The sequence below is a fragment of the Lithobates pipiens genome, unplaced genomic scaffold, assembly GCF_037356315.1.
Source record: "Lithobates pipiens isolate NorthernLeopardFrog02 unplaced genomic scaffold, aLitPip1_a1.2 Scaffold_25, whole genome shotgun sequence".
Taxonomy (NCBI): Eukaryota; Metazoa; Chordata; class Amphibia; order Anura; family Ranidae; genus Lithobates; species Lithobates pipiens.
This window is the reverse complement of record NW_027507787.1, coordinates 38,333,985-38,357,681: the sequence shown is the minus strand read 5'-3', so window position 1 is coordinate 38,357,681 and position 23,697 is coordinate 38,333,985. Positions and strand designations below refer to the sequence as shown.

At 44.2% G+C, this 23,697-nt stretch overlaps 1 protein-coding gene across 1 annotated transcript in view; it reads left to right on the top strand.

Annotated features, from left to right (window-relative positions):
* Positions 1-648: 648 nt before the first annotated feature.
* Positions 649-23,697, top strand: part of RUFY2 (RUN and FYVE domain containing 2) — a 58,789-nt gene continuing 35,740 nt past the window's right edge. Inside the window, exons 1-6 of the mRNA XM_077454276.1 lie at positions 649-760; positions 7,212-7,321; positions 10,558-10,728; positions 13,524-13,641; positions 13,759-13,860; positions 21,598-21,721. Of these exons, the coding sequence (XP_077310402.1) occupies positions 7,246-7,321; positions 10,558-10,728; positions 13,524-13,641; positions 13,759-13,860; positions 21,598-21,721 (591 nt within the window). The 5' untranslated portion in view covers positions 649-760; positions 7,212-7,245. The remainder of the gene's footprint in view (positions 761-7,211; positions 7,322-10,557; positions 10,729-13,523; positions 13,642-13,758; positions 13,861-21,597; positions 21,722-23,697) is intronic.

Below are 23,697 nucleotides of genomic sequence, written 5' to 3'. Positions count from 1 at the left end.
AGATCGGCATACCTTCAGAGCCCTGTGCTGTGAATAGCAGCTCCATGCAAGTGACATCATTGCAGCTTGTCCAATCAATGCACCCTAGCACATTATAACTTTGCCTTGCAAGTTTAAAAACAAAAAATGGTGGTTTACCACTGCTTTATTGGGGACACAGACAGCAAGAAAAGTTAATCTGCCTCACTGATGATCGCTCAGTCTGATGGTGCTTAGATTATTGTCCTGCGAGCTGAAAAATCTGTGTGCAGTTTGAGGCTGAGAATGTAATCTGTCACCGCCACCAATGACATATTTGTCTGACTCTTCAGGATCAGTGTAATAAATAGGTTTCTATTAAATGCACTAAGCAGAGCATCCCCTATCTGGCAGGCAAATAAGCAGAACAGACCTACACAGTCTCTTCTGCATCCAGATCCTGACTGGCAGCAATTTGTTATCACATGGATATAGTTCCACTTTACTATTCACATAAATATACATTTCTCTACACATGACAGGCAGGATAAGGAGGAGTAATCTCCAGATGCTGATCATGCAAATGACAGTGTGCTGTGCTGGCCCTGTACAGAGATAGCGCCGAGCTCTACGTTCAGCACCTCGGACAGCCGCACACCACACCTACACTATGTGCGTAGCGCGCTATTCATCAACCCGGCGTAGCAGTGACGCTGAGGTCATGCGCAGTTCGTGCTGAAACTGGGCGGACTCTCCGGGAGCAGAGAGAGATTGGTGAACGTCGTGCATCTTTCTGAGTGAGGTAGGTTGTTTCTCTTGACCGACCTACCTCAAGGTTATGGGGAGATGACAAAATGTGCCTGCCATCATGCCTAGCAGACATGGAGGAGGTGTGTGGATGCTGCAATGTACAGTAGATGGTCTGCCATCAATCAACACTGACTGTGTGTGTGTGTGTGTGTGTGTGTGTCTGTCTGTATATATGTGTGTATGTGTCTGTCTGTATATATGTGTGTTTGTGTGTGTCTCTGTGTGTGTGTCTCTGTCTGTATGTGTGTGTTTGTGTCTCTGTCTGTATGTGTGTGTTTGTGTCTCTGTCTATATGTGTGTGTCTCTGTCTGTATGTGTGTGTGTCTCTGTCTGTATGTGTGTGTTTGTGTCTCTGTCTATATGTGTGTGTGTGTCTGTCTGTATGTGTGTGTGTCTCTGTCTGTATGTGTGTGTTTGTGTCTCTGTCTATATGTGTGTGTGTGTGTGTGTGTCTGTCTGTATGTGTGTGTCTGTGTCTGTATGTGTGTGTGTCTCTGTCTGTATGTGTGTGTTTGTGTCTCTGTCTATATATGTGTGTGTGTGTCTGTCTGTATGTGTGTGTCTGTGTCTGTATGCGTGTGTGTCTCTGTATGTGTGTGTTTGTGTCTCTGTCTGTATGTGTGTGTTTGTGTCTCTGTCTATATGTGTGTGTGTGTGTGTGTCTGTCTGTCTGTATGTGTGTTTGTCAGTGTCTGTCTGTATGTGTGTGTGTTTGTTTGTATGTGTCTGTGTGTGTTTGTATGTTTGTGTGTGTCTGTGTGTGTGTGTTTGTATATGTGTGTGTGTGTGTGTGTGTGTGTGTCTCTGTCTGTATGTGTGTGTGTTTCTGTGTCTGTCTGTATGTGTGTGTGTTTCTGTGTCTCTGTCTGTATGCGTCTGTGTGTGTGTTTCTGTGTTTGTCTGTATGTGTGTGTGTTTCTGTGTCTGTCTGTATGTGTGTGTTTCTGTGTCTGTCTGTATGTGTGTGTGTTTCTGTGTCTGTCTGTATGTGTGTGTGTTTCTGTGTCTGTCTGTATGTGTGTGTGTTTCTGTGTCTGTCTGTATGTGTGTGTGTTTCTGTGTCTGTCTGTATGTGTGTGTGTTTCTGTGTCTGTCTGTATGTGTGTGTGTTTCTGTGTCTGTCTGTATGTGTGTGTGTTTCTGTGTCTGTCTGTATGTGTGTGTGTTTCTGTGTCTGTCTGTATGTGTGTGTGTTTCTGTGTCTCTGTCTGTATGTGTGTGTGTTTCTGTGTCTGTCTGTATGTGTGTGTGTTTCTGTGTCTGTCTGTATGTGTGTGTGTTTCTGTGTCTGTCTGTATGTGTGTGTGTTTCTGTGTCTGTCTGTATGTGTGTGTGTTTCTGTGTCTGTCTGTATGTGTGTGTGTTTCTGTGTCTGTCTGTATGTGTGTGTGTTTCTGTGTCTGTCTGTATGTGTGTGTGTTTCTGTGTCTCTGTCTGTATGTGTGTGTGTTTCTGTGTCTGTCTGTATGTGTGTGTGTTTCTGTGTCTGTCTGTATGTGTGTGTGTTTCTGTGTCTGTCTGTATGTGTGTGTGTTTCTGTGTCTCTGTCTGTATGTGTGTGTGTTTCTGTGTCTGTCTGTATGTGTGTGTGTTTCTGTGTCTCTGTCTGTATGTGTGTGTGTTTCTGTGTCTGTCTGTATGTGTGTGTGTTTCTGTGTCTGTCTGTATGTGTGTGTGTTTCTGTGTCTGTCTGTATGCGTCTGTGTGTGTGTTTCTGTGTCTGTCTGTATGCGTCTGTGTGTGTGTGTGTCGGCTCCGAGCTCTGTGTGTCTCCACACTATGTGGATGTCATCTCCAGTCCTGGTAGGGGAGCCCAGTGACCGACAATTCCAGGGGAGATGGTGCGCACACTGTTATCTGGGAATTTGCAATGATCAATGAAGGTGATCAGCAATCCGTTACTTTATAGATGGCTTCACAGTAATACTTTGTACAAAAATATGATCATAGTATTAGTTCCCAGATCAATAAGTATTGTTATAATACAAGACACAAGTATATTTCTCTGCAGGATGTGGAAACCTTGCAGGAAGATCTGAACAAATTAATGGGGTGGCCAACTACATGGCAAATGAGGTTCAATGTAGAAAAATGTAAAATAATGTGTTTTGGTGGAAAAAATATGAATGCAATCTATACACTGGGGGGAGAACCTCTGGGGAAATCTAGGGTGGATAAGGACCTGGGGGTCCTAGTAGATGACAGGCTTAGCAATGGCATGCAAGGCCAAGCTGCTGCCAACAAAGAAAACAGAATGTTGGCATGCATTAAAAAGGGGATCAACTCCAGAGATAAAAACGTTAATTCTCCCGCTCTACAAGACTCTGGTCCAGCCGCACCTGGAGTATCCTGTCCAGTTCCGGGCACCAGTCTTTAGGAAGAATGTACTGGAACTGGAGAGAATTCAGAATAGGGCAACAAAGCTAATAAAGGGTCTGGAGGATATTAGTTATGAAGAAAGGTTGCGAGCACTGAACTTATTCTCTCTGGAGAAGAGACGCTTGAGAGGGGATATGATTTCAATGTACAAATACCGTACTGGTGACCCCACAATAGGGATGAAACTTTTCCTCAAAAGAGAATTGAAAAAGACACCCGGCCATTCACTAAAATTAGAAGAAAAGAGGTTTAACCTAAAACTACGTAGAGGGTTCTTTACTGTAAGAGCGGTAAGGATGAGGAATTCTCTTCCACAGACGGTGATCTCAGCGGGGAGCATCGATCATTTAAAAAAACTATTAAACACCTGAAGGATCACAACATACAGGTATATACAATGTAATACTGACATATAATCACACACACAGGTTGGTCTTGATGGACTTGTGCCTTTTTTCAAACTCACCTACTATGTAATACACACAAAAGACAGAAGAAACATGCATAACAACAACCTCCAATGGTCAGCCAGTGTGGTAACGAGTCACCAGCCCAGATAGCAAGGATAACTTTACACAAATTTGTGGTAGTGTTGAATTGTAAGTCTGTTAACTGGCTGCACATTTTCACTGGCAAGTTATACACTTGCAGAGCGCTTGTAGCACAAGTTCTAGTTAAAATGTTTCCAATGTATAGCAAATGTGTTTGGCAAGTCTCTAGCAAGAACAAAGTTGCAATGGTGAGTCTACATACAGCAAGAGCTCTGCCAGTCTGGTACACTGGTCTTGCACTAGTACATAGGTGATGGTAAAGCTAAAGGAGACAATATAGGCCTCTTTCACACTGACGTGCCGTTCAGGCCCGCCTGTCAGTTTTTCAGGCGGACCTGAACGGGTGCTCCATAGAGCTCTATGGAGCGTCGGATGTCAGCGGTGACATGTCCGCTGACATCCGACCCGCTCCGATCCGAAAAAGTGTGACAGAGGAAAAAGCTATTTTTCCATCCGTCTGCGGATCGGATCGGGTGACGACGGGCACTGCGGTCCGTCGTCATCCGATCTCCCATAGGGGAGAGCAGCGCTGTGACACGCAGTGTGCAGAGACGGAGCTGTCATTTCCCTGCTCAGCGGGGATCGGCGGAGTGATCCCCGCTGAGCAAACGGATATCCACGGGGCGGATCAGAACTGATCCGCCCCGTGTGAAAGGACCCATACAGTTTTCCTATTCAACGATCCTGCAAACCTACTGGAGGAATTGAAAGCTGTCCCAGTGATCGCTATCCTATAATAACACTTTTGCTGCACTTGTTTGGACAGCCTGGAATTTCATTGAGTGGATAATTCATCTGATTAAACACATGAAGATTATTATCCTTTATTTACTATGAACTTTCCATCACTATGGACTCTTCTGAATAATTATGTATTTGACATATTTTGGACTTTTTTTGCATTTCATTTATTTTTCACCAGAGGAAATAATGCCACTTTACATTGGTGGTCAGTGGAAAGAATGTCCACTTACATTGGTGGTCAGTGCAAAGAATGTCCGCTTACATTGGTGGTCAGTGGAAAGAATGTACACTTACATTGGTGGTCATTAGATTTTGGTCAGTGTTAAGATTGCTCCTTACATTGGTGGTCAGGGGGAAGAATTCCCACCTTACATTGGGGGTCAGTGGGAAGAATGCCCCCTTTACATTGGTGGTCAGTGGGAAGAATGCCCTCCTTACATTGGAAGTCAGTGGGAAGAATGCCCCCCTTACATTGGAAGTCAGTGGGAAGAATGCCCCCCTTACATTGGAAGTCAGTGGGAAGAATGCCCCCCTTACATTGGAAGTCAGTGGGAAGAATGCCCCCCTTACATTGGAAGTCAGTGGGAAGAATGCCCCCCTTACATTGGAAGTCAGTGGGAAGAATGCCCCCCTTACATTGGAAGTCAGTGGGAAGAAAGCCCCCCTTACATTGAGGGTCAGTGGGAAGAATGTCTATCTACAATGGTGGTCGTGGATAGAATGTCTATCTACATTGTTGGTCAGTGGAAAGAATGTCCACTTACATTGGTGGTCATTAGATTTTGGTCAATGTTAAGATTTCTCCTTACATTGGTGGTCAGTGGGAAGAATGCCCCCTTACATTGGTGGTCAGTGGAAAGAATGGCCATTTACATTGGGGGTTAGTGGGAAGAATGCCCCCTTACATTGGTGGTCAGTGGGAAGAAGGCCCCCCTTACATTGAGGGTTAGTGGGAAGAATGCCCCCCTTACATTGGGGGTCAGTGGGAAGAATGCCCCCCTTACATTGGGGGTCAGTGGGAAGAAGGCCCCCCTTACATTGAGGATTAGTGGGAAGAATGCCCCCCTTACATTGGGGGTCAGTGGGAAGAATGCCCCCCTTACATTGGGGGTCAATGGGAAGAAGGCCCCCCTTACATTGGGGGTCAATGGGAAGAAGGCCCCCCTTACATTGGGGGTCAGTGGGAAGAAGGCCCCCCTTACATTGGGGGTCAGTGGGAAGAATGCCCCCCTTACATTGGGGGTCAGTGGGAAGAATGCCCCCCTTACATTGGGGGTCAGTGGGAAGAATGCCCCCCTTACATTGGGGGTCAGTGGGAAGAATGTCCCCCTTACATTGGGGGTCAGTGGGAAGAATGCCCCCTTACATTGGGGGTTAGTGGGAAGAAGGCCCCCCTTACATTGTGGATAAGTGGGAAAAATGCCCCTCCTTACATTGGTGGTCAGTGGGAAGAATGCCCCCCCCCCCTTACATTGGGGTTCAGTGGGAAGAATGCCCCCCTTACATTGGGGGTCAGTGGGAAGAATGCCCCCCTTACATTGGGGGTCAGTGGGAAGAATGTCCCCCTTACATTGGGGGTCAGTGGGAAGAATGTCCCCCTTACATTGGGGGTCAGTGGGAAGAAGGCCCCCCTTACATTGGGGGTCAGTGGGAAGAATGCCCCCCTTACATTGGGGGTCAGTGGGAAGAAGGCCCCCCTTACATTGGGGGTCAGTGGGAAGAATGCCCCCCTTACATTGGGGGTCAGTGGGAAGAATGCCCCCCTTACATTGGGGGTCAGTGGGAAGAATGTCCCCCTTACATTGGGGGTCAGTGGGAAGAATGCCCCCTTACATTGGTGGTCAGTGGGAAGAAGGCCCCCCTTACATTGAGGGTCAGTGGGAAGAATGCCCCCCTTACATTGGGGGTCAGTGGGAAGAATGCCCCCCTTACATTGGGGGTCAGTGGGAAGAATGTCCCCCTTACATTGGGGGTCAGTGGGAAGAATGTCCCCCTTACATTGGGGGTCAGTGGGAAGAAGGCCCCCCTTACATTGGGGGTCAGTGGGAAGAATGCCCCCCTTACATTGGGGGTCAGTGGGAAGAAGGCCCCCCTTACATTGGGGGTCAGTGGGAAGAAGGCCCCCCTTACATTGGGGGTCAGTGGGAAGAATGCCCCCCTTACATTGGGGGTCAGTGGGAAGAATGCTCACTTTTATATTGGTGGTCCGAATGCCTTCCTTACAGACAGCTAAAAAGATCATAGGTGTCATGCAGCTGGCTCTGCCAAGTGGCGTTGATGACAGAACTATGTAAGGACCATCAGATGGGAGGTCAATCAGCCACAACTCAAGGAACCCCCCACAACCTCTGAAGGATCCCTGGTTATGAATGGCTGGTCTAGATACCTTCTGTGTCGGGATGACTGACAGCCACACTATGGAGCACAATAGAAATAGAATGCAGGGACCCTTCTTTTTGTTCGATTATTTTCACTGTTACAGGTACTATTCACACAGGCATTTTGCCACAGTGCCAATCCCAGCAGCAAGAATCTGCTGCTATTCTCTGCTGGGATTGACAGCAGTGTGTAGATAGCAGTGCCCCTCAGGGCAATGACAGGCTGTTGGCAACCTTTATCTTTTAGGTATGTACTTAAACATAATTTATATATCACATGATGAGTGCGTATGATTTCAAATCGATATCTTGCTAATGACGTGATTGTCAGCACATTTATTATTAATTGCATGTGGTTAGCTTTAATATCTTGCCTATCTCTCCTCTACAGATCACTGACATAAGAGTGGAATCTCCTAGTGATTATGGCTCAGTTTGGAGCACCAAGGAACCCCGTTAACTGGGTCTCCCATCTCACTGCAGCTGTGGTGTCTCAGCCAGGTACAACGTTCTATCCGACTGTGCATTATACACAAACAGAACACTGTCATCAGCATGGGAACCTGTTTCTACTAACTCCATCCTCTGCTAGAATTCATTTTTACCGCAGCTCAGAGAAGTATTGCTTTATTACTAACTAGTCATGAGAAACCTCAGCACAAGCTCAAGCCCGACTCCAGACAGAACCAATTTTCTTTTGAATAGATTAGGGAAGAATTAAAGCCGTTGTCAGGTTTTTAATTTCTCTGGCAGGGAGATTAAACCTCACAACACAAAAAAACTCAAAGTGACAGAAAATCTCCTGAACTGGGACACAGAATAAAAAACTAATTTTTAGTAGAATGAAGAAAGGTTAAAACTTCTGACAATGTTATTATTGCTGTCCATACCCTCCTGGCAAGTGTTACTGAATGTCTTCTATGGGTATCACAGGGATGGAAAGTGAAGTAAAATTTCTCCAATGGGGTCACTGGGAGCACTCAACGACAACTGGGGGTGCAATGGATCGCCACCGATCCGTGATCCGAACAGGTCACCCTGTTCGGATCGGCACACCATGCGATCTGCTGATCGCGTGGCTTAGGAAAGGCCGGGGCTTCGGCCTAGCTTTGGCGTGGCGGCCATCTTGGTATACCCTGCGGCCGCTGTCTCATCAGGAAGTGATGTTTCGTCGCTGCCATCTTGCTACACCCCACACTTCTGCACATTAATGATAGTGAGAAGGGGGCAAGCGGACTTCTTATTACACCCAGCGGAGTTTTAGATTTCACAGTTATTTTCAACATAAAACAGAGCTTATATGCTTAAATACAGTATTTGTAAATCCGACGGACTGTTTAGATGTTAAATTTTAAAAGCAGCAGCAAATCTGCTGACCTTACATGGTTGCTAATAGTTCAATGTCAAAATCAGAGGTGTTCTGTCACATTAGCAACCATGTAAGGTCAGCAGGTTTTCTGCTGTTTTAAAATGTAACATCTAAACAGTCCGTCAGGATTTACAAATACTGTATTTAAGCATATAAGCTCCGTTTTGTGTTGAAAATAACTGTGAAATCTAAAACTCCGGTGGGTGTAACAAGATTTGTCTTCTTTTTTTTTTTTTTGATCCGATCTGTGACTCTGATCCAAGGAACGATCCGATCCGTGAGGTTTTTAATCCATTGCACCCCTATGACAACTGTGAATTCTGAAAGCCATAGTCTCCCATGGTCCAGCCATTGTCGGCGTTCCCTCCTCTCCCCTGCAGCAGCCGCTCGACACAGGGAAGCCAGGGCTGCAGGTTCACTTGACCACATTTGAGTGGATTAAAAATGGGTACAAAAAAATCATATACATACATACATACATATATATATATATATATATATATATATATATATGTTATGCAGGATAGTTTAGGAGGAGGGGAGGGAACATTTTTAAGAATTGTTATTGTTAGCATCTGCATTATACACACTGCAACCTGCATAGGTGTGAATCAGGCCTTATGCCGTGTACACATAATAGTTTTTTCCGTCAGAATAAACTCTGGCGGTTTTTCTGACGGTTCCGCTGAAACTGACTTGCCTACACACAATCACACCAAAGTCTGATCGTTTAGAACGTGGTGACGTACAAAACGTATGACGGCATTAGAAAAAGGAAGTTTAATAGCCAGTAGCCAATAGCTGCCCTTATGTTGTTTTTGGTCAGTCGGAAAGACTAAAAGGTTTTCCTGATAGAAATTGATTCCATTGGAAAGATTTAAAACATGTTCTGTTTCTAGGTCTGTCAGAATTTTCAGAAAAAAAAGTCAGCTGAAGTCCACAAGCGATTGTAATATCCGATGAAATGATACCGTCTGACTTTTTCTGCCAGAAAGTCTGACCGTGTGTAAACGACATAAGGCTGGATTCACACCTATGCATTTTTTTGTGCTTTTTGCATTTTGCAGATTTGCACTACAGAGTGTGTTTCATAGGAAACCATGTTAAATGGACTGTAGTACAAATCTGAAAATCCAGCCTAAGGCCTGATAGTGTTTTCCAAGCACTAGATATGTAAAATAAATGGCATATGACTACAGGTGATGTATACTAATAAGTAAGGGGCAGCAAGTCCAAAGGTTGGAACCACTTACCATGGTCTGCATTGGCTCCACTGGCCATTCTCGGAAGGGCAATGACCTAATTTGATGCATTCTCCTAACTGAAGACAACACAGTGTGGTCCTCACTAGAAACAACAGAGTAATTACTCACACTCGTTTAAAGAATCTATACATTATTTTTAATGTATAGGTGGTACCCATTGCAACAAAGAATGGGAGACTCTACCCTAGAATAGCAAAACAAATATTGTAGCTGTCATATTCCCTGTTCATGGTAGAAGAGTAAAGCAAGCCAGATGATAGAGACAACCCTGTCAATTTTAATTATGCCCTATAGGAATTTTTTTATACCTGCCTAAAACTTTTGCACAGTAGTGTATAATAAACGTTTTAGGCAGGTGTGAAGAAATGCTATAAAATAAGAAAGTTCAGAGATAGAAGTGTTAATAATTTAGTTTTATCAATTAACAAAATAGAAAGTAAATGAACAGAAGAGAAATCCAAATTAAATCCATATTTGGTGTGACCACCCTTTGCATTCAAAACAGCATCAATTCTTCTAGGTACACTCACACACAGTTTTTGAAGTAACTTGGCAGGTAGGTTGTTCAAGAACTAACCACAGATCTTCTGTGGATGTAGGCTGACTCAAATCCTTCTGTCTCTTCATGTAATCCCAGACAGACTGGTGAAATCAGGGCTCTGTGGGGGCCAAACCATCACTTCCAGGACTCTTTGTCCTTCTGAAGATAGTTCTCAATGACATTGTATGTTGTATGTTTGGGGCCATTGACCTGCTATAGATGTTATGCTGCAGAATAAATGTGGGGCCAATCACACTCCTTCCTGATGATTTGGCACAATGGATAAGTATTTGCCTGTATCTCTTCGCATTGAGTACACTATTGATCCTGACCAAATTTTTTTAGTCCATTTGCAGAAATCCAGCCCCAACCTTGCAAGGAACGTCCACTATGCTTCACTGTTTCCTGCAGACACTTATTGTACTGCTCTCCATCCCATTGTGAACAAACTACCTCCTGCTACAGCCAAATATTTTACATTTTATAAAGATATATAATTTGCAGGTCAATTTTATTGGCTATATAGTATATAATGTTATTTTTCTCACATGTCTGCCAACAGCAAAAGACCCAGCTGTAGTTGAGCGTGCAAATCTGCTGAACATGGCTAAGCTAAGTATAAAAGGACTCATTGAATCAGCTCTGGGCTATGGCCGTACTTTGGATTCAGATTACCCTCCTCTTCAGCAGTTCTTTGTTGTAATGGAACATTGCCTCAAGCATGGCCTTAAAGGTACATTATGTAACTGGAGCGAGTGAGAGTTATTGTTATAACAATATAAATTGAACGTTTGCTGAAGCATGTATGCATAAGTAACCATATGTCTGTAAGGTCTGTGTACATAAGTAACATTACATATAATATTTTGGTGATGGTATGTACTGTTATACTTTTACTTGTTTTTAAATTAAAGATATTCCTGTTGTGTGTCAGTACAGTGAAAGTGTCTTTAGATTGATTATATCTCCAATTCTCGTCTTTTCTTCATTATAGTATCAGAATGATTTTTCTTTGTTGCAGATGCGTTGGTTTAACGCAGAATAACTTTTTGCAGTTCCATAAAATCACCCTTGATTCATAATTCACAAAGCCAATCCGCAATGTACAGATGAGGGAAAATAACCACCAGCCCTTCACTTTTCACGCCAACGTAGGCGCTTAATCATAGCTATGATTAAGTACCTAGATTGGCGTGAAACTTTCTAAGTAAATTATAAAGTTTAATAAAAGATACATTTTTTTTTAAATGTTTTAGCCCTGCCCAGTTAACTCGTATGTATATCCCCAATAAGTCTTACTATAGGCACATGTATATAGGTATTTGCCTGAATATAAATTGATTTTTTTTCCCTTGAAGCAATTTAGTGTGAATGCTAAAGTAGCTCAACCCAGTTCAGTAACATAGCATCTTCATAAGCAACTCAAAGGCAAACCAAATCACGTCAAAACAATTCTGAAGCAAGCCACCTTCCGTTTGAGTCATGAGCCCCTGCTTTATCAGAGGATGACTATTGAGGTGAAGTCTGACAATTGCTACTCAAAGTGTTGGTAAAGTCACACTGTGACTCTACTTGTATCCCCTCTGGATTATGCAGTTACTTACTATAGTGTATGCGTTTTTTTATAATGAAAAGGCTAAATACCTTTTCTCACACCACAGCTGTGTGGTCACGTGACCCCCCTCCCCTCCGAACTTCTTTCTCGATCTATGCATAGCAATGGGAGGGGCTGAGACCCCCCTGTAAGTCAGCTGGCCAGCATAGAGAAGTTGCATAACTTGCAGTAAAAAGTATTTAGCCTTTTCATTAAAAAACAAACAAAAAATAAAAACACACACCACACACTATAGCTAATAACGGCACAATCCAGAGGGGGGTACAAGTATTTTTTTTGTATATTGAAGCTGAATATTGGCAGGGAGGAGAGCCGCTCTCAGGCTGACAGGCAAGGTGAGGGAGGGAGAGGAGAGAGACTCACAGCAGAGAGTGGGATGACAGAGGCACATAAACTGTACACAGTATCATGGCTCAGCAGGCATGATTACCTTGGTCAGCACAGACAGGGGTACACAGGAACAGGCAGGATCAACCAGGTATATTACAACATAGGAGGGGACAAATTACATGGCACAAGCACTATGCTATAGAGTCTCTTTATTTTTTTTTTAGGGTTACAACCACTTGAACTGTCTGATCACATGCAGATACTGTAGTAATGTGTCATTAATGCAGTGAGCAATTGTTGGCAGTCTACAGTGGAATTAAATAACATAATTCTAAAGGTTGCGGCTCAGGAAAAAGCCCTGATACAAAAGCTTAGATGTTACAATAAAATGCAGTTCCTGAATAGTAACAACAAATAGTAATAAGGCAAACTCTTAGACCCCGTTCACACCGCCAAGCCTATAGCGTCGGCAGTAAAACGTCGCTATTTTTAGTGGCATTTTACCGTTTGATTTGTGTCGCATTTCAGCCGCAAGCGGGGTGCTTTTACCCCCCTAGTGGCCAAGAAAGGGTTAAAACTGCCCACAATACACTGCAATAGCGGCGTTTTTGCCGGCGGTATAGTCGCGCTGCCCCATTGATTTCAGTGATTTTAATGTGAACACACCGCTCCTTCACCGCTCCAAAGAAGCTGCTGGCAGGACTTTTCCTGAAGTCCTGCCAGCGCACTGCTCTGGTGTGAAAGCCCTCTGGGTTTTCACAATGGAATGAATGGTGCAGCAGTTTGAGGGCGGATTGCAGGCGCTATTTCTAACGCTATAGCGCCTGCAGTACTCTTTCGGTGTGAAAGGGCTCTTATTAAGGTGATTGACATAGTAAAAGAGGTGTGACTACACCGACCCTCAACCCTGTCGGTGTCAGATTTTCTCCACGACTTGCAAAAAGCTTTATTACAGCCTAGAAAAGGCTTCAGAGATTTTGGTTACGGGCAGCACCCCTGTACATGCCACACTGCAATGCTTGCTTCTGCTTTAGCTTTCACGTGCTGTAAAAAGAAGACCTGGCTGCTCATTTAACCACTTGAATGGTACCAATACTTCCACTCTCACCACTGAGCCCCTCAACCTTGCTGAGGTATTGTCTGAAAATGTTATCCATTAACTAAAGGGACAGGAGGTGATGACCTCTAGTACATTTTTCTCAGGAAATGAGTAAGGCTACATTACTTCTGTAAGTTTTTGTGTAGAGTAGTACCAACAAAATAGAGTTGTATATATAATGCTGTTCACACTCTGTAGCTGGGAGAAAGCATGTTAGCATTTCCCGGGCAGCTTAGAAGGCAGCATCTGTTAGACCTCAGGTCACGTTTCTGCTCCATAGTTGTCCTTTATACAAATCTTTGTGAGGGGCCAAATATAAATTTTTCCATAAGTACACTGGCACAGTTATAACTAAGAATTGTTACTGGATCACTTTAAGTGAGGAAATCCAAAGGCAGAGCTTAAACAACACTTGAATTTTACATTGCTATACATTACAGGCACTTTGCTTTTATTTTTAATTTTTTTTTTTTTAATCCTACAGTGAGAAAATCATTTTTGAGCTTTAACAGAACAATATGGGGTCCCCTGGAACTGGTGGAGAAGCTGTGTCCAGAAGCCGAGGAGATTGCAGCCAGCGTGCGAGACTTACCGGGCCTCAGGTGTGCCATTTCATGTTGCCAAGCAACCTATTCCTGCACTGCTATGTGAAAGCCATAATTGCTGCCTTGGTGTTCATGTGGATACTTTAATCTAATCGTCTTTTATTTCAACTGCAGAACACCTCTTGGTCGAGCTAGAGCCTGGCTGAGGTTATCAATGATGCAGAAGAAATTGGCAGACTATTTGCGTTGCTTGATCATGCGTAGGGATCTCTTGAGGTTTGTTACTCAGTTATAAATTGATTATTATTTTTTTTACATTCACTTGAAAATAAAAATACACCTCACCATAAAAGCATTGACAAATATGTACAGTGCAAATTGCATATTTATTTATTGCTTTATGTATTATTAATGCTCACCCTGTATAGTTGTATATGTATTTCCTGGCAATAGGGCCTTCAAGGTCGTGGTGCTGTTCTAGGGTGCAATAATTACATGCCCCTGTGTGACACTCTGTGTATCCCTATATTATACTCCCAATGTAAAAATAAATAACGAACATCAGAGCTGCTAAAACATGTTAAAAGTGTCAAATGCTTGGTGTGAACACTGGTGTGTGCAGATATATATATATTGTGACATTGGGGTGTTTAGCTCAAGTGGTTAGATGCATTTTCTGTGCAGCGAGTCCACATCAGACAGGCATTTATAGTTAAGGGCCTGGAAGCCCACATTTATTAAAGGGAAAACAAAACAACAGTCCATCCAGGAATCCCACGCAGGGGTTTAACTTCATTCAGCACACATAAATGAAAACATACCAAGCCACCTGGCTCTCTCTTGTCAGCAGTTCCTCTGCTTGCTCCCAACAGACTTATCAATTCTTTCCAGCCCCCTGGACTGACTGGCTTCCATCATCTTCCCGACTCTCAAGGCAGTCCAGCCTTTCCCAGTCCCTGAGCAAAGAATCCCCCTTACACGGGCTACAGTCTCCCACAGGGCAGACCACTCTCCAAACACAGGTCTGTCTTCAGATAGCAGCAAGCTGCTTACACTCCACCATCCTCCACACTCTACTCCCAACAGCCCCTCGTTATATGGGCTGTGTGCAGCTGGGCACACAACCTGCTCGCTATCGTCAAGACCAAGACACAGGGTTTGAGATACCGTCCCACCCATGACTCTCCGGGATCTCCAAACTACAGAATCCCATCCAAAACTAGCAAAACCTGGAGAAAACTGACAGAGCAGTTTTCTCCATTTAAATTCTACACTCTGTAGTCTTGCAGTCCGCAGATATGCAAACTGTGTCTCTTTTACCTCCAATTTCATAGGGACAAAGCCTCGCTCTGCCACATATCCCCCCCCCCCCCCCATTTTGTTTTGATCCGGAGGGAGGAACACCAGCACCCATCATCATGGTTGGGACACCTCTGTGCTGGCTGTCAGCCACATAGGCCCAACCCTTTTTCCGGGTGCACTTCCAGGAACATTCCCCCCTGGATCTTAACAGGTTCCTATATTGTTCTATACTCAGCCTTCCTCTTCTTTTGGGGTCCCTGGGCTTATTCACTTTTCTTGAGGGAACTCTGCCTTCCTTGAGCCCTCCTTTCAATGTACAAATACCCATTTTACCCTTCACCATCGGTATTTCAGGTTCAAAACAGTTTCTCTTGTTACCCACTGCAACCAAATCATTGTTTGCAGAACAAACTCTTAACAGATCACAGCTTTCAATATCATCAGTGCTTTCCATCTCAGTGTTTGTTAGAAGACGACCTGAGGAGGAACTACATCCCACGGGACCATAGCACAGCTCCACCTAACCCGTTGTCAAACACTCCATGGGTACCTGTTCTAACAAACTACCCTGACCCAAGCATAAACCAATTTTTCCAGGTGTACATATTACATTGTTACGGCAACCAATATTAATACTTTCTCCCACAGTGTCTCTGGGCACCTTAACTTGTACCTCTGGGCCAGTGACAGAAAGCATCTCTGCTACTGCTGAGTTTATTCTGGGCCCTTCCTTCTCATGAGGCCTAGCGGGTAAGGCAGTATCTGCGCCCTCTACTGACCACCACTCAGCCGCACCTCGGACCACACCAGCAGAGATGTTTCTAGTCACCGCATCAGGCGGAGAGACCTCTGATATCTCAAACAGTTCTCCTGCGTGCCTTCCATACCAATCAATAACTGGAAGTACGCTCACAGAGAATCTGGAGATCCTGTGCCAAATGGTTAACCATTGGTCCCACCAATTCCACTCTTGGTCAAGGTTTCCCAGCACCGCCTGTACCACCTGGCTCCACCCATTGGTGCTACGCTGCACCGCCTGGTCCAACTGCGGTGGAGATACCCAAGTATACAATAAGTTCATTTTTACCAACTCTAGCATTTCCAGTAGTGTTTCTGTCATCTCTAAACATCCCATGTCTAAACACCAGAACTTTCTAGAGTCTTTTACCCTGTCCAAGACATGGAGGGGCTCATCAACTGCAGGTTGAGAGGGTGAGACATTTGAAGAGACCTCATCCTCCTTGGAGATGCCCATCATCACAGCCTGTTGCTCCCCTGGAGCGCTGTCAGACACATGTCTCACACTTATTCCTTCTGCACCAGTGTTGGTGAGCCGCTGCAGGTCATTACAAGTCACACTATTACTTTGATACTCAACATTATTTGGCTGTGGGGCTGTGGACAACACATCTGCGATGCCAGTGCCCTGAAATGTTTCTTCAGACTGGAGGGCATCAACCTTTGCAGGAACCAAGACGCCCTCAACCACCAGCGGCTCTGCAATCCCCCTGTCTGGCATAGCAGTTGTGTCCACACCCTTGTTACTTAAGCTAGCCTTACCCAGCATGGCTAGCAATTGTTTGTCCCAGTCCATTGTGGTTCCCTCATGGGCATTCCACAGCGTTCCATCACCTGCTGTAGAAGGCCGCACAGAAACCTGGGATTCATTAGCTTCAACTGCACATTCGTCACTTTTATATATAGCATTTTTTAACACCACACATTTACCAATGTTGCATTGGGGTGATGCTTCATCACCTAAAGCTTGGTGCAGCACACCATTTTGACCACCTTTTTCTGGTAGCACTATGGATACATCCAGCATTGTACACTCACATTGTACACTTTTGCAGGCTGAATTAACCCCTTGCCCACTGGGCTACACATAGGGTTGTGGGGCTGCGCCCACACTCTCTCACTGTGTGACTCAGTCATAACATTACAGGAAACACATTTTTCAACGTCGCTTCTCCTAGGGGTTTATACAATGTGGGGAGGAGTTTCCAGCGCCGCCGGGGAAACCCAGAAGTCGAGGATTGGGGCCACTCTGTGCAAAACGAACTGCACAGTGGAGGTAAGTATGATATGTTTACTTAAAGAACAAAAAAACAAACAAAGCCTTAGAATCACTTTAAAGAAAAACTGAACAATAGAAGTTTTGCCCCCAAAAGGAAGGCAAATAGCTAGTCACCAGTATTGCCTGTAGACTCCCAGCTGCTGATCTTTACCTATTACTTACTTACCATGTCTTGTTTTTCACTGTCTCTGTAAAGAGGCAGAAATCTTGGTGGAAGTAGGATTTGTGTGCTGTTTAAACTGTATCATTGTTTTTTCTTTGTAAATTAAATTTTTGATGTAGCACATCCTACAGCAGGAATGAAAAAATAAATTGCGTAGTCTCCCTTCAAAATGCATACCAGACCCAATGGATCCTGCACGGATTTTAGGGACACTCCAGGAAAAGCTAAAAAAAAATTGTGCGGTTCCATCCAATGTTTATTGCCAAAGTCCAAAGCCAATGGCCATATTTGGATAGTGATGTCACTGCTATCTCTACCCCTTTGCTTAAAAGGGGAGGGGATTCTTTGTGATGTCAGTAATTTCTAGGGATTCCTTGGGTGCAAGCATCCTCGGCTTCCTTAGGAACCAGTGACAGCAGGAAGCTGTCCTATATAGAAGCAGTAAAAATACTGCTTCAATATATGATGCACGGCACCTGCTGAATGGGCTAAAGTTGGGGTGTAACATTTGGAACGAACGCCCGTACAGCCAAAGTTTGGTCCAAAACTAAGTTGGTTCATCTCTTTTTGGGATTTTTATAAAACCCGTGCAGGTCTATATTATGACTTTAACCACTTTCAGACCGGACCATTTTGCTGGTAAATGACCAGAGGTCTTTTTACACTTTGGCACTGCGCTGCTTTAACTGGTAATTGCGCGGTCATGCAATGTTGTACCCAAACAAAATTTGCGTCCTTTTCTTCCCACAAATAGAGCTTTCTTTTGATGGTATTTGATTGCCTCTGCGATTTTTATTTTTTGCGATATAAACGTAAAAAGACCGCAAATTTTGAAAAAAAATGATATTTTCTACTTTTTGTTATTAGAAAAATCCAATAAACTCAATTTTAGTCATACATTTAGGCCAAAATGTATTCAGCCACATGTCTTTGGTAAAAAAAAAGTCAATAATTGTATATTTATTGGTTTGCGCAAAAGTTGTCACATCTACAAACTAAGGTACGTTTTCTGGAATTTACGCAGCTTTTAGTTTACGACTGCCTATCTCATTTCTTGAGGTGCTAAAATGGCAGGGCAGTACAAAACCCCCCCAAATGACCCCATTTTGGAAAGTAGACCCCCTAAGGAAATTGATAAGAGGCATGTTGAGCCCATTGAATATTTTATTTTTTTGCCTCAAGCGATTGAATAATGACAAAAAAAAATATATTTTTTTTTTTTTACACAAAGTTGTCACTAAATGATATATTGCTCACACATGCTATGGGCGTATGTGAAATGACACCCCAAAATAAATTCTGCTGCTTCTCCTGAGTACGGGGATACCACATATGTGGGACTTTTTGGGAGCCTAGCCGCGTACGGGGCCCCGAAAACCAAGCACCGCCTTCAGGCTTTCTAAGGGCGTAAATTTTTGAGTTCACTTCTCACTACCTATTACAGTTTTTTTAAGGCCATAAAATGCCAAGATGGCACAAAACCCCCACAAATGACCCCATTTTAGAAAGTAGACACCCCAAGCTATTTGCTGAGAGGCATGTTGAGTTCATGGAATATTTTATATTTTGCCACAAGTTGCGGGAAAATTACAAACTTTTTTTTTTTTTTTTTTCACAAAGTTGTCACTAAATGATATATTGCTCATGCATGCCATGGGCATATGTGAAATGACACCCCAAAATAAATTCTGCTGCTTCTCCTGAGTACGGGGATACCACATATGTGGGACTTTTTGGGAGCCTAGCCGCGTACGGGGCCCCGAAAACCAAGCACCGCCTTCAGGCTTTCTAAGGGCGTAAATTTTTGAGTTCACTTCTCACTACCTATTACAGTTTTGAAGGCCATAAAATGCCAAGATGGCACAAAACCCCCACAAATGACCCCATTTTAGAAAGTAGACACCCCAAGCTATTTGCTGAGAGGCATGTTGAGTCCATGGAATATTTTATATTTTGCCACAAGTTGCGGGAAAATTACAAACTTTTTTTTTTTTTCACAAAGTTGTCACTAAATGATATATTGCTCACGCATGCCATGGGCATATGTGAAATGACACCCCAAAATAAATTCTGCTGCTTCTCCTGAGTACGGGGATACCACATATGTGGGACTTTTTGGGAGCCTAGCCGCGTACGGGGCCCCGAAAACCAAGCACCGCCTTCAGGCTTTCTAAGGGCGTTACAGTTTTGAAGGCCATAAAATGCCAAGATGGCACAAACCCCCCCCAAATGACCCCATTTTGGAAAGTAGACACCCCTAAATTTAGGGGTACACTAGTGAGACTAGGTAATAAATGGCGGGTGCCCTGAAACTATAAAAAAATAACTAACCAACCAGCGTCACCTGTAACAGTTATATGGTGATCACTGGTGAAAGGGTTAACTAGGGGGCAATCAGGGGGCTTTATGCGGTAGTATATGGGGGTCCCTGGCGCTATAAAAAGCTGCGGCGAACCTAAATACCTACCTGCCTAACTAGCGTCACCTGTGACACTAATACAGCGATCAGAAAAACGATCGCTTATTAGGCTGGGTTCACACTGGAGCGATGCGGGAACGCCACGAATGCACGGCGGGTTCCCGCATCGCATGCCTCCCGGCGGCAGTTCACACTGCCCTATGCGAACTGCTGGGAGTGTCAGTGAAATGTTACTGACACCCCCAGATCAGTTCGCATATCGCAGTGCGATCTGCAAACTCGGATCGCATGGTGTGAACACCCATGCGATCCGATTCTGCTGCGGGCCAAAAAAAGGGTCCCGTGCGAATTTGCGGCGGGTGTGGCGGGTGCGGCGAATGGCTGAACTCGAATCGCACAGAGATCGGATGTGATTTGCACTGCAGTGCGGTGCGAATCACATCCGTTCTCATAAACCGCTGCAATGTGAACCCAGCCTTAGTGACACTGGCGACGGGGGGTGATCACGGGGTTAAACCTTTATTGGGGGGGTTAGGGGGGTACCTTAGAACTAAAGGGGGCTAACCCTAACTGCCCTAACAGTTATTAGTCACAAATGACACCCGCCGGGTGATCAGGGGGTTAAACCTTTATTAGGTAATAAATGGCGGGTGCCCTGAAACTATAAAAAAATAACTAACCAACCAGCGTCACCTGTAACAGTTATATGGTGATCACAGGTGAAAGGGTTAACTAGGGGGCAATCAGGGGGCTTTATGCGGTAGTATATGGGGGTCCCTGGCGCTATAAAAAGCTGCGGCGAACCTAAATACCTACCTGCCTAACTAGCGTCACCTGTGACACTAATACGGCGATCAGAAAAATGATCGCTTATTAGGCTGGGTTCACACTGGAGCGATGCGGAAACGCCGCGAATCCGCGGCGGGTTCCCGCATCGCATGCCTCCCGGCGGCAGTTCACACTGCCCTATGCGAACTGCTGGGAGTGTCAGTGAAATGTTACTGACACCCCCAGATCAGTTCGCATATCGCAGTGCGATCTGCAAACTCGGATCGCATGGTGTGAACACCCATGCGATCCGATTCTGCTGCGGGCCAAAAAAAGGGTCCCGTGCGAATTTGCGGCGGGTGCGGCGAATGGCTGAACTCGAATCGCACAGAGATCGGATGTGATTTGCACTGCAGTGCGGTGCGAATCACATTCGTTCTCATAAACCGCTGCAATGTGAACCCAGCCTTAGTGACACTGGCGACGGGGGGTGATCACGGGGTTAAACCTTTATTGGGGGGGTTAGGGGGGTACATTAGAACTAAAGGGGGCTAACTCTAACTGCCCTAACAGTTATTACAGTCACAAATGACACCAATGCAAAAAAAAAAAAAAAAAAAAAAAAAATGACATTGGTGTCACTGTGACTGGGGGGCAGGGGTAATTGGGGGGGTAAAGGGGGGGTGTGAGTGTGCCTGGCATGTTCTACTGTGTGTGTAGAGTGTTGGTGCAACTCACCGATCCGCTCTCCTCCGTGTCGGAACGAAAAATACCGACACGGAGGAGAGAATACATCACTTCCTCTCCTGTGTTTACATTACAGGAGAGGAAGTGATGTCACGGGGGATTCCTATTCGTCGGGAGCGATCGCGAGGGGGTGGCCATGAATGAATGGCCGCCCCCTCATCCCGGATCGCTCTCGAAGGAATGCCGACCGCCGCAGGCACCGGGGGGGGGCCCGATCGGGCCCCCCACCCGCGGGCAGGCAGGGACTTATATATACGCCCATATGCCTGCCCGTGCCATTCTGCTGACGTATATCGTCGTGCGGCGGTCGGCAAGTGGTTAAAATTAGTGACATTTCTTCATGTATGGCTAGCTCTGGCCCTCTTTCCTGTAATTATCTGCACAATTTCTGAGTCGCTTACATTTCCAGATTTGCCACAAATATACTACTTGAAATATATCAGTGTTAATTTCATTTCCATGTCTGTAGAAACATTTGTTATAGTATGGTCAAACTTTAGAATTAAGGTAACCCACACTTCTTATGTTCCTATTTAGCGAGTTTTATGAAAATTATGCAGTAATGATGGAAGAAGAAGGGACAATAATTGTTGGATTGTTGGTTGGATTGAATGTGATTGATGCCAATCTCTGTGTCAAAGGAGAAGACCTGGATTCACAAGTATGTTGCATATAATACTTGTAATGTTTTTGCATTATGTTTGAAGTGCAGAGTGGTACAAGTCTGTTCTTCTATTCATAGTGAGGGTACGAGAAGCTTTCCGTGCCAACGTTTTTGCCATTTTAATTTACATTTTTTAAGTGTAAACACTAACTGAATGACATTTAATTTCCTAAAGTACTGTTTATCATAAACAACTGCCTTTTTTCCCACTTTAACCCTTTTTCATGCACTTTTGCATGTCAGTGTTGTTAAAGCTCTGAGAAATATTGGTGTTTAGGTATTTTCTGCAGCCAAATGCATAGTCTTTGATTTCGTAATAATGAATAAAATATATCAAACTCGCCTGATATCCACAGTATCAGCTGTGATGTTCCACCCGGTCCGCTCCAAAAAGGAACAGCTGCTCTTTCTCATCTGGGACAGCAAGATGGTTTAATAACTTTCCAGCCTTCTAGTCACTCTGCTCGATACTCCTCCAATAAGTTTCAAAGGGATTTAGAAAAAAAAGAGGAACTTCATGGTGCAGTAAACAATGGTGATTTATTCCAAAATTTTTCTTAAGCACAGCAAAGAAATACAATGCAACACACAGCTACAAGCTATCAAACTGCCAGCTGGTGCGTGGTGACGTCACAAGATTCCCTGTAACAAGCATCGTCTGGGAACAGTCGATGCTTGTTACAGGCAAACGTGTCGGTTAGAGAGACTCTTGTGACGTTTTTGGAGTGGACCGGGTGGAACATCACAGCTGATACTGTGGATATCAGGCGAGTTTGACCCCTATAAATTGGGGTCCATCGTGTCCGGTAAGAGGTCATCTGGCTTTTTTTTTAGCTCACTTCTCCATTTCGGATATTAAGCATTGACCAGTCACCATTGCAGATTTACAGGAGCTGCATCAGAATTTGCCTTCATTTCAAATTCATCGTGTCCGTTTTGGGACTTTTTAACACACTAATTATAAGTTGTCTTTATGGATTTTTTATTTTAAAGTTCATCCTGCGTTGGGACCTTTTCAACACGATAATAATTCATAGTGACTTATTCACTCACATGTTATGTTTTCGCAATGATTATTTATTGATGTGTTTTGAGTTTTTGCCCAATCTCTTTTTTTTTATATAATGTTTACCTTACCTGTTACGCAGCTAATTTTCTCTTGTAGTGTACTGTTTAAGAAAAATGAATTGTTCTCTCTATCATATGTCACTCTGCACATTTTGGTAAAAATAACTGAAAAAAGTGATCTAAGAATAAATTCAGTGGTAAACACCATCAAGCATCAGTGGTTACATGGTTATTACTTTTTTTATAGGTACAGTTTAATCTGCAGGTTTCTGCAAACTGTTAACTTTTAATAGCTTACATACTGTATGCCTATTTTGACCACATGATCTACTTGGCCAGCATAGGAAGAGATACAGTTATGGCTTTGATAGCTCATGCTGGTGGGAAGGAATTCTAAGGAAAAATTCAATAAAAGTGTTGTCAAAATAAGTGTAATGGCGGGAGAAGACAATTTCTGATATCCCTGTCAACATTTTCCACCACGGGTTGCAGGAAAAAAATTTGAACCATGTTTTGCCTGCCTTAGCCCTTGTACACACGGTCGGAGATTCCGACGGAATGTGTCCTATCGGACCGTTTTCTTGGATATTCCGACTGTGTGTGGTCTGCATCGGACTGTTTCCGCCGGAATATCCGACGGACCAAGTTTTCCAACTTGCCAGTAAAATTTTCCGACAAAATGCTCCTATCGGACATACTCCGCTCATGTGTAGCCTACTCCGATGGACAAAGTGCCACGCATGCTCAGATCAAATTCCTAGACCAAAGCTATTGGCTACTAGCCTTAACGTAGTCCCGTCGTAACAAAATAACGCCATCACGTTACGTACAATCGGATTTTCCGACAATTTGGTCCGACCGTGTGTATGCAACATCACTTCTGGACCTCTTCCGGAATTAATCCG